At 43.8% G+C, this 11739-nt stretch overlaps 1 protein-coding gene across 1 annotated transcript in view; it reads left to right on the top strand.

Moving 5' to 3' along the window:
- LOC123957323 (paralemmin-1-like) overlaps window positions 1–11739 on the top strand; it is a 26694-nt gene that overhangs the window by 6341 nt on the left and 8614 nt on the right. Inside the window, exons 4-9 of the mRNA XM_046030016.1 lie at window positions 1204–1266; window positions 1551–1631; window positions 8013–8134; window positions 9227–9290; window positions 10922–10943; window positions 11019–11087. Coding sequence (XP_045885972.1) covers window positions 1204–1266; window positions 1551–1631; window positions 8013–8134; window positions 9227–9290; window positions 10922–10943; window positions 11019–11087 — 421 coding nt within the window. The remainder of the gene's footprint in view (window positions 1–1203; window positions 1267–1550; window positions 1632–8012; window positions 8135–9226; window positions 9291–10921; window positions 10944–11018; window positions 11088–11739) is intronic.

The raw sequence follows: 11739 nt of genomic DNA, 5'->3' as shown, positions 1-11739 counted from the left end.
AGCTGCTGGAGCGTCGCCAGTTGGTATGTGTAAAGGCTGAAAGCTGCTGGAGCGTCGCCAGTTGGTATGTGTAAAGGCTGAAAGCTGCTGGAGCGTCGTCAGTTGGTATGTGTAAAGGCTGAAAGCGGCTGGAGCGTCGCCAGTTTGTATGTGTAAAGGCTGAAAGCGGCTGGAGCGTCGTCAGTTGGTATGTGTAAAGGTTGAAAGCGGCTGGAGCGTCGTCAGTTGGTATGTCTAAAGGCTGAAAGCGGCTGGAGCGTCGTCAGTTGGTATGTGTAAAGGCTGAAAGCTGCTGGAGCGTCGCCAGTTTGTATGTGTAAAGGTTGAAAGCGGCTGGAGCGTCGTCAGTTGGTATGTGTAAAGGCTGAAAGCGGCTGGAGCGTCGCCAGTTTGTATGTGTAAAGGCTGAAAGCGGCTGGAGCGTCGTCAGTTGGTATGTGTAAAGGTTGAAAGCGGCTGGAGCGTCGTCAGTTGGTATGTCTAAAGGCTGAAAGCGGCTGGAGCGTCGTCAGTTGGTATGTGTAAAGGCTGAAAGCTGCTGGAGCGTCGCCAGTTTGTATGTGTAAAGGTTGAAAGCGGCTGGAGCGTCGTCAGTTGGTATGTGTAAAGGCTGAAAGCGGCTGGAGCGTCGCCAGTTTGTATGTGTAAAGGCTGAAAGCGGCTGGAGCGTCGTCAGTTGGTATGTGTAAAGGTTGAAAGCGGCTGGAGCGTCGTCAGTTGGTATGTCTAAAGGCTGAAAGCGGCTGGAGCGTCGTCAGTTGGTATGTGTAAAGGCTGAAAGCTGCTGGAGCGTCGCCAGTTTGTATGTGTAAAGGTTGAAAGCGGCTGGAGCGTCGCCAGTTGGTATGTGTAAAGGTTGAAAGCGGCTGGAGCGTCGTCAGTTGGTATGTGTAAAGGCTGAAAGCGGCTGGAGCGTCGCCAGTTTGTATGTGTAAAGGCTGAAAGCGGCTGGAGCGTCGTCAGTTGGTATGTCTAAAGGCTGAAGTGTTTCCGTGTTTTAGGTTGTACTGTTAATTTTGAAGGTTAGCTAACTTAGCGTTCGCATATTGCGTGGCTAATGTGGCTAGCAGCCTCTGCGATGTTGGGATACTGAGGGACAATCGAGAGAAACTGAACGATAAGCCTCATTTGAAGCTCACTAACTAACGAGCGTAGTGTGTCGGATGCCTGCAGCTGCTCTTCATGTTGCTTTCTGAATTTTAGTTTACAGCATTGCAGCTGTTAGTTGTTAAAGGAAGCCCATTCTGCTCTGCACCGGTGTCTGTGGTATGTAAATTGACTTGATAGACATTCCCTGAAGGTAACGATAAACTTACGTGTGAAAAAGACACGGTCAAACCACAGAAATTAGTTTGATCAATGTTCAACCAGCAGACCAGTGGTGGTGAAATATTTGTGAATGCTATGGAACAGCATTTACTGAAGAGTAAAAGTTAATTTGCAGTATAAGATCTGAAAGTGGTTGGCGTGTCCGTGATGAGAGCTCTCAGTCTCCACATGCTAGAAGCTTTAGCTTTGTGTGTCTGATTCTGTTTCCCATCATGCCCTAGGAGAAGAGGAAGTGGCAGACCGAGATCGAGAACAAGAAGCGTCAGCTGGAGGACGACCGGAGAGCTCTGCAGCACCTGAAGGTAAGACGGCAGGTTGATGGTTCACATCCCTGCTGACTATCCGCTGGGTAACGTTGCCTTCAGGGCTGACCCCAAATAGTCGAAGAGTCAATGGGTGGAGCCTAATTAAACTATAAGTCTTTGCAGCGCAACGAGGATTATACCCTTTTGGTGATATGGGGGTGCTCGCCGTCTGATTTTACATAGTACAATCAGTTTTCTCCCATTAAGTTGATATGCTGCCTGTTACAATATAAATTCCAACATATAATGCTGTAAATAAACATGTGAAAAGAAAAAAGTTTTTAATAAATGTTTGAAAGTGCGTGAATGAATCCTAAATTGTAACCCTAACCGAGCCTCAGCAGCACTGTTGTTGAGTTGTCTGCACCGAACACGGGACGTTCAGATCATTTTTCACCATTGATGAACCACACAAAGAATATTATGTTGCTTTTAATAAGTTACTTGAAATAGACCCGCGGGGAACTGCGACGTGCGTGCAGATGTCGGCCTCACAGCATGCACGCTAAACTCTGCACAAGAAATGTGCAGTGTAAGTTACAGTGAGATACGAACAGAGACTGCGGCTCTGTAGCTTCTCCAGATTAAAGCGGATTCACCGTGAGTAACGCCCCCCACTCACAGTCACCGCCACACAAATACACACGTGATTCGAATATCAGTCGACTATAGGCGTCGGTTACCTCACGAAGTCCAGAACGCTTGCCAGTCCTGAAGCCAGCGGCCTGGGCTCGGCTGTCCTATCGACAATAAAAGCTAACGATAAGATAACTAATACATTAAATAACACATTGTAGTCTGTTCTTACAAGGTACAAGGAAGGTTTATTTGTCACATTACAACAGGTTGTCGAGTGAAATATAGTTTGTAACTCCCTTCTGCTGCGTAGCAGACAGTCCACATCAATATAAACTCAGTTTTAAAAATTAAATAAACTACGATGAGTGGATTAGAGCTGAGGATGAATTAGAGTTTAAGAGTCTGATAGCTTGGGGGGAAAAGCTGCTCTGCAGTCTGGTGGTGCGGCAGCAGAAACTTCTACATCTCTTCCCAGCATGCAGCAGGGTGAACAGGCTGCGGCTAGGTGGGTTCTGTCCTTCAGTATCCTTTGGGCTCTGCAGGCACCTCACCGACATCACTCTGGAGATGGGTACCAACGATCTTCTGTTTGACTACACCGCTGCAGAGCGCTCTGGTCCTGGCCCGTGCATATCTAAAAGCATATGTAAGCATAATAAAGGTCTTAAAACAAAATTTTGACACGGGGTCAGATACAGCTGCTGCTGATCGTGTCACTCTTATTAGAATTTAGCTCAAACTACCAACAGCAACAGTAACACTGAATGAAAGCAATAAAAAAGTCTGAGAAATATACGCTAAAACATTCAGAACAATATAAACCAGCTAATGACCACACACAGTAAGCCAGGAGCCCCTGTGGCCCTTGAGGGCCAGCTGGCCTTGTATTGAGAGGGATTTATCTTACAGCGTAGATCCAGAGGTGTGGCGGCCCAAAGCTTTACGAGTCTGTGAACAGCTGCAGAGTAAAAATATCTGCAGCTGATCTTGGATCAGACAGAAACGCTGCAACTGCTTTCACCCCCAGACTCGCAGCCGCGGCTTTGAAATAACTGAGTATTTTTAATGCTGACTGATCACATGACACATCCACTCTCAGAAACACGTCGGCTTCAGATATCATCTGATCTGAACCTGATTCTGCAAAATCCACAAAAGGGGACCAAACTGAGCCAAACTAAAGATGAACACAGATAATATATAGTCATGTATATGTGTATATATATTTATGTATATGTATATATGTGTGTGAAAAAGTGTTTGCCCCCTTCCTGATTTCTTATTTTTTTGCATGTTTGTCACACTGAAATGTTTCAGATCATCAAACAAATTGTAATATTAGACAAAGATGACACAAAATGCAGTTTTTAAATGAAGGGTTTTAGGGGAAGGGGAAGAAGGGGAAAAAATCCAAACTGACATCATGGCCCATCGGTTGGTAACTTGCGTGAACTTGACGGCAGAGATATCCCAGCTAGCAAGAATGTTCTCCCCAAGAACACAAGCCCGTTCTTTGCATTCTTGGTTTTGGATTCCCCCGTTTGAAAAGAGATGAAAACACATGACTTCCTCTGTGTTTAAACATTTATTTCCACAAACAGTCGGCTCGCTGAACGAGGCTGCTGACGAGTTAAAGAAATAGGACGTGTTGTAATGACATAAAATAGTGTTTTATTTCCATAACGTGTTTTTACAAGCAGCATCACATCCACACGCCGGCGCTCAGCGTTTGGCTCCACGAACATCTGATAACAGTATATGAAACTCTGCTCTCCTATTTGCTCGACTGACGCTCTGAAAACAGCATCAGTTTAAATGTAATTTGTCTCCTGTTCACCTTATTCAGGAGAATAAATTGCTGCATGCAGGTATTAATTAATCTGATTCCTGATTAAACTGTGCAACATATCTGAGGCGTTCTTTCTCCGTTTGTGTTTCTGATCCTGAATCTGGATCTTTGTGGCTGCAAATGATCTTAAATGATGTTTTTTTGCCACTTCAGGAAAAATCAATCAAACGTGTGTTTGTTTATTCAGAAAGGCTTAAAGCCTGGAATACTCAGAGGGAATATTTGGATTTATTTTCCACCTCTTCATTTCAAAGCATTTCATCCTTCTGCCATGTGAGGCGCCGTTTCTCTTTTCTCCTCTTTATGTGCAGACGCATGGGTCAGAGTTTACTTACAGGACGCACATTGGATCACAACCTTTGCGTGGGAAGTGGCGTCCGCACGTTTCTAGCCCTGTTTTGTACGTACGCACCGTTTAGAAATGAGACCCCAGATGTCTTTAGCAGGTCACATAGACCCAGGTGAAACACGTCCAGCCTCAGCCAGTACGAGCACAGCCAGAGATGTACAGCCAGCAGCTCAGACCCTAATGAAACAGTTGCTCCACCAAATGACCCAGCAGACTGGCCCCGAGTCTTATCAGACTTCATGAGGGCCAAGTTAGTGTGCAGAGGTCTGTTCAAACCAGCACTGGATTTGTCTAGTAGAGGTTTCTATTCAGGCTTCTCACAGAGGGAGGATTGCAGTGAGAGCATTGTGGTGTCAGGTGTGACTGTGCGGCAGCTCTGTTTTTGCTCTGTGAAGCCGAGTTCACACTGCACGGTTTATAGCCCGATGTGCCGCTTGACGACCGTCAGGCTGTGATCGTGAGTAAATCAGCGGTCGATCGGCGGTCACCAGTCGTTATGTGTGAACTAATCAATGACGCATCAAAATGGCTCCCCGACACATTTCTGACACATCGCAGACGTCTGGCAGATATCTAGCACGCCAAATATCTGGAGGAGTTGGCTGACTTGACATCCAGCCAATGAGAGCAGGCAGCTACTTTTTCACTGCAAAACCCTTTTTACTCCCGTCCAGCTCTCTGTAGCTCAGACGATCCCTGCTGTGCTGAACCATCTTTATAATAACAAACAACAGCTGTTTCCTGTGCAGGATTGCCCCATTTCCCGTTTAACATTTCACGTGTGTTTTCTTGACTAAATGTGGTTTGGAGACCAGCATCAGGTCACAGATCCGCTGTCAGCTCGTGTAGTTCGACTGTCACCGAACAGTCACGTAATGTGAACGCCACAACGACTTCAAGACACTTCACAAGACGGCGAGCTGTGTAGTGTGAACGGCACGGCCATCGGCCGACGCTGAAAGTCATGTAGTCTGCACGAGCCTTGAGTCGCAGCCAGTCTGTGACCGAGTGGTAATGTAGCTGGTAGAGTTTTGCCATAGAAACCAGCCAGGTCTGTGTGGGACTGTGAGCTGCACTTTATGAGAGGTGCTGAAGTCAACATGTGTGGCTTTTTGGTGAGATTGTGAACTGAGAAGTGTTTCAGTTAGTTTTGGTTTCCACCTCCTTGTCTCATCTTAATATACCCAATGTCCCAAACGTGGTTCTTTGTCTGTCAGACGGTCTGAAGGAGATACTACCACACCAGCAGGGCAATAATGTAGACTTATCCCCCCACAGTATAGGAAATATCCACTGCGACTCAGTTTTCCTTACTGTGACTCACTATAACTTATGATGCTGTATTCAAACCTGCCTTGAGTCATTTTAAATAGATAGATTGCGTTTTGTAAGATTAATAGATTTTGATGTGTAGTACTTTTTGTCGTGGAAATTATATTCCTGGTGAGGGGCTGAGCAAATAATTCAGTTACAACAAACTGTTGCCTTTGCAGAATTTATTTAACAAAAGAGAATAAACAGAAAAGTACTACAACACAAATCAGCTGGACCAGAGGTTCTGTCTCCTAAGACAGTCACTAACATCTGGCCCCAAGCAAAGGGATACATCATCATTTACACAGTCTAGGTTTCTGTGATCCTCTCTCGGCCTTGAATGAACATTCCAGGAGAGGAGAGGAACAACAAGAGAGGGAAAGCACCAAAAACAATCTCACAGCTCTGACCTAAACCCTAGGAAATGTGGACAGACTAACATAAGAAGTATAGGAGAGGAAAGGTTAAGGATATAATAAGGATATAATAGTAAAAGTAAAAAGTAAAAGATCATACATATAAGATTAAATGCAAGAGGACACAATTTTCTGCCATACCACTTTTACTTTTGATTACTTAAGTATTTTTAAAACCAGGTACTTTTTTACTTTTATCCGAGTAGGTTTACACTGGATGACTTTTACTTTTACTTGAGTAACATTTTTCACGTGGTAACTGTACTTTTACTTAAGTATGAAAATTGAGTACTTCTTCCACCACTGGTTGGAAGAGGGGCCCAACCAGTTATTAGGTTGGGAGTTTTTCCCCTTGATAATAAAAGCCTTCATTTATAAATTGCATTTTGTGTTTACTTGTGGTGATTTAATAATAATACATTTTATTTATATGCACCTTTCTGAACAGTCAAGGTCACCTCACAAAACATAATAGAACAGTACAGTAAATAATAAATAAATCGATAAAATTAACTATAATTACAGTGCATAAAATCAGTGTACATAATGAGTGATGACAGTTTAAAAAGATGTGTTTTCAGGCGAGATTTAAAAAAAAGGGAAAGCGAGTTAATGTTGCGGAGGTCTGGTGGAAGAGAGTTCTAGAGACGAGGGGCCGAGCGGCTGAAGGCTCTGAACCCCATGGTGGTCAAACGAGCAGGAGGTACAGTGAGGTGAACAGAAGAAGACCTAAGACTACGGGTGGGGGTGTTAATATGAAGGAGGTCAGTGAGGTACCGAGGAGCGAGGTTATGAATGGCCTTGAAGGTTAGGAGCCGAGTCTTGAAATCAATGCGGTATTTAACTGGGAGCCAATGAAGCTGTTGAAGGACAGGAGTGATATGATTAATAGAAGGGGTTCTGGTGATGATCCGGGCAGCAGAGTTCTGAACCAGTTGAAGTTTATGTATGGATTTGAGAGGAAGACGAGAAGAGAATTACAATAATCAATGCGGGATGTGAGCAGTGTGCGAATGAGAATGGCTGTACTAGTGGGTGAGAGAGACAGACGGAGGCGATTAATGTTACGTAAATGGAAGCATGCAGACCGAGTGACATTATTAATGTGAGCTTGAAATGAAAGTGTCGAGGATCACACCCGGACTCTTGACCGGAGAGGAGGGGGAAAATGTGGAGTTGTCAATGGTAAGAGAAAAACTGTCAGATTTAGTCAAAGTGGATTTGGTGCCAATGAGGAGGACCTCGGTTTTGTCACTGTTAAGTTTGAGGAAGTTGCAAGAGAACCAGGATTTGATTTCCGTTAGGCAATCAGAGAGGGGGGTGGGTGCGAGAGATGTGGTAGGTTTGGTGGACAGGTAGAGCAGGATGTCATCTGCATATCAGTGGATCTGGATGTTAAATTTACGGAAGATATGACCAAGTGGAAGCAGATAGATGATGAACAGAAGGGGCCCCAGGACAGAGCCCTGGGGAACACCAGTAGTGACAGGGGGGATAGCTCTGATTTGAAATGTTTTGAGTTGGATGAAGTGAGTGCGGCCAGAGAGAGATGATTTAAACCGGTCCAAACCAATATTGACTAATCTGTCAAGGAGGATGTTATGAGAGATGGTGTCAAAGGCTGTACAAACACAAGAGTTTGTCCTGATTTTAGCTTCCTTGTTCGTGACTTTTGGATTCTTTTAAACATTATGATGTGAACAAGCCAGTTTTACTTATGAGTCAGAGAACATCATTCAGATTCAGATGTTTAGGAAGCACACTGTCAACCTGAAAAACAAAAATACTTTTGAAGATCACAGAGTACTTTTATACTTTTATTCTTTCATACCAATGAACCAGCGTGACTGTACTTCCTGTCTGTGTTCAAGTCGAAGGCTCTGAGGGAGCGCTGGCTGCTGGAGGGAGCTGCAGGACCAGAACAGGACGACGTGAGGAGACAGCTGGAGCAGGACGAGGCCAAGACTAGGAGCCTGGAGGAGACCATCAACAGGTCTGATCTAGTCTGATCTAATGTAGTCTAATGTAAGACCAGGAGCCTGGGAGAGACCATCAGCAGGTCTGATCTAGTCTGATCTAATCTAGTCTAATGTAAGACCAGGAGCCTGGGAGAGACCATCAGCAGGTCTGATCTAGTCTGATCTAATCTAGTCTAATGTAAGACCAGGAGCCTGGAGGAGACCATCAACAGGTCTGATCTAGTCTAATCTAGTCTAATGTAAGACCAGGAGCCTGGAGGAGACCATCAACAGGTCTGATCTAGTCTAATCTAGTCTAATGTAAGACCAGGAGCCTGCAGGAGACCATCAACAGGTCTGATCTAGTCTGATCTAATCTAGTCTAATGTAAAATCAGGAGCCTGGGGGAGACCATCAACAGGTCTCATCTAAGCTAGTCTAATGTAAGACCAGGAGCCTGGAGGAGACCATCAACAGGTCTGATCTAGTCTGATCTAATCTAGTCTAATGTAATACCAGGAGCCTGGGGGAGACCATCAACAGGTCTGATCTAGTCTGATCTAATCTAGTCTGATGTTAGACCAGGAGACTGGAGGAGACCATCAACAGGTCTGATCTAGTCTGATCTAATCTAGTCTAATGTAAGACCAGGAGCCTGGAGGAGACCATCAACAGGTCTGATCTAATCTAGTCTACTAATCTAGTCTAATGTAAGACCAGGAACCTGGGGGATACCATCAACAGGTCTGATCTAGTCTGATCTAATCTAGTCTAATGTAAGACCAGGAGCCTGGAGGAGACCATCAACAGGTCTGATCTAATCTAGTCTAATGTAAGACCAGGAGCCTGGAGGAGACCATCAACAGGTCTGATCTAGTCTGATCTAATGTAGTCTAATGTAAAACCAGGAGCCTGGGGGAGACCATCAACAGGTCTGATCTAGTCTGATCTAATCTAGTCTGATGTTAGACCAGGAGCCTGGAGGAGACCATCAACAGGTCTGATCTAGTCTGGTGAGATTTAAATATTTAAATTACAGGAGGAAAGCCAGTTCACAGACAGACAAGTCATTGTAACCTGAGCTCCAGGCAGGATTAAAATCAACGTATGTTGCATATTTGTTGCAGGTTGGAGCAGGAGCTGGTCAGTTTGGAAACTGGAGCCGGTTGTCAGACCATAACACACACTACTGTGAGAACACACACATACACACACACATACACACACGCAGATTACATTTTTCAGACTACAGCCACATTACCCTAGTCACTATAAACTAATCAGATTACCCTAGTCACTATAAACTAGTCAGATTACGTTAGTGAGATTACCCTAGTCGCTATAAACTAGTCAGATTACCCTAGTCGCTATAAACTAGTCAGATTACCCTAGTCACTATAAACTAGTCAGATTACCCTAGTCACTATAAACTAGTCAGATTACCCTAGTCACTATAAACTAGTCAGATTACATTAGTCAGATTACGTCAGATTACATTAGTCAGATTACCCTAGTCGCTATAAACTAATCAGATTACCCTAGTCACTATAAACTAGTCAGATTACGTTAGTGAGATTACCCTAGTCGCTATAAACTAATCAGATTACCCTAGTCACTATAAACTAGTCAGATTACGTTAGTGAGATTACCCAAGTCGCTATAAACTAGTCAGATTACCCTAGTCACTATAAACTGGTCAGATTACATTAGTCAGATTACCCTAGTCACTATAAAGTAGTCAGATTACATTAGTCAGATTACCCTAGTCGCTATAAACTAGTCAGATTACCCTAGTCACTATAAAGTAGTCAGATTACGTTAGTCAGATTACCCTAGTCGCTATAAACTAGTCAGATTACCCTAGTCACTATAAACTAGTCAGATTACATTAGTCAGATTACCCTAGTCGCTATAAACTAGTCAGATTACATTAGTCAGATAACAGTGGTAAGATTACAATAATCACATTACTCTAGTCGCTATAAACTAGTCAGATTACATTAGTCAGATTACCCTAGTCGCTATAAACTAGTCAGATTACCCTAGTCACTATAAACTAGTCAGATTACATTAGTCAGATAACAGTGGTAAGATTACAATAGTCACATTACTCTAGTCGCTATAAACTAGTCAGATTACATTAGTCAGATTACCCTAGTCGCTATAAACTAGTCAGATTACAGTAGTCAGATTACCCTAGTCGCTATAATCTAGTCAGATAACGGACACTGAAGTCCTTCCTCCTCCTCGGGTTAGAACACATGAAATAAAAACTAACAGCTCAAGGTGGCTTCCCACTGACCTCGTTTAGTCCGGTTAAACCGAACACCGCAGCGCTGGGTCAGTGTGAACGGCATACTTGAACTCTGGTGCGGACCGGACAACTGCTCCCTGGTCCCCCTCACAGAGGTGGTCTCAGACCAAGTGAACTCTGGAGCGGTTCATTTCTGGTGTGACCACCATTCGAACCAATCACAGGAAGTGTATTACTGTGTGTCCTTTCATTGGTTAAAAATGTTTACTGTTTTGCTGACGGGTGAACTAGTAGTGCGTTTGCAGCCGCCATTTCTGGACCCGGACTTTTAGGTGTGAACCTGCCCTTAAAGCCCTATATCGGACAGACCTGCCATAGATCTTTGAATGTTATTGTAAACCAAGCTCAGGATTACAGTAATCAGGTTACAGTTAGTAGCAAACACTAAATCATCATGACGTATGTTCATATCGTGGCCGTAATGAACTTGCAGCCTGTAGGGGGTGCTGTTTCCTGTTGGACTTTTATCTTGAAGTTGAACTTCCTCCTTCTGTCTCTGTGCCTGCAGGTGTCTTCAGGATCAGTTACAGGTAAATTTCTTTTTGTCTGTCTGTTTCTGTCTTGTTGTTTCTCTCGTCTCCCTCTCACCGTGTCTCTGTGATCAGCTGTAGAGGTCAAAGGTCACAGCAGCCGTCAGCAGGACAGAGCTGCAGCTGCAGGTTCGATAGTTCAAGGTGAGACTCTGCTGAACTCTGTTGTGTAATCAGACTACAGTCATCAGACTGGTGAGTTTAGATTACACTTTGCAACAGACAAATTACAGTCATCAGATTATTGTAATCAGATTACAGTCATTTGGTCATATTACTCACATTACAGTTGTAAAATATTAATCTGATTACAGCAGTCAGATTATATTAATACATAAATCAATTTACAGATATCAGTTTTTACAGCAGTTTTTAGACGCACATAAAAGTTCTAACACTATATATATATATATATATATATATATATATATATATATATATATATAGTGTGTAATATGTTCAGCACAAGGCACCGAGTCCAGAGGTGATGTTAGTGATATTTAATTAGATGAGCTTAATTGAAGGTCAGACACATTAAGCAAATACAAATCAGTGAATCAGGTGAATCTCTCAGGCGAGTGTCTCAGGCGAGTGTCTCAGGTGAATCTCTCAGGCGAGTGTCTCAGGTGAATCTCTCAGGCGAATCTCTCTGGCGAGTGTCTCAGGTGAATCTCTCAGGCGAGTGTCTCAGGTGAATCTCTCAGGTGAATCTCTCAGGCGAGTGTCTCAGGTGAATCTCTCAGGTGAATCTCTCAGGCGAATCTCTCTGGCGAGTGTCTCAGGTGAATCTCTCAGG

Source organism: Micropterus dolomieu, linkage group LG19, assembly GCF_021292245.1.
Source record: "Micropterus dolomieu isolate WLL.071019.BEF.003 ecotype Adirondacks linkage group LG19, ASM2129224v1, whole genome shotgun sequence".
Lineage (NCBI taxonomy): Eukaryota > Metazoa > Chordata > Actinopteri > Centrarchiformes > Centrarchidae > Micropterus > Micropterus dolomieu.
Note: the sequence above shows the minus strand (reverse complement) of the source record. Positions and strands in the feature narration are given on the sequence as shown.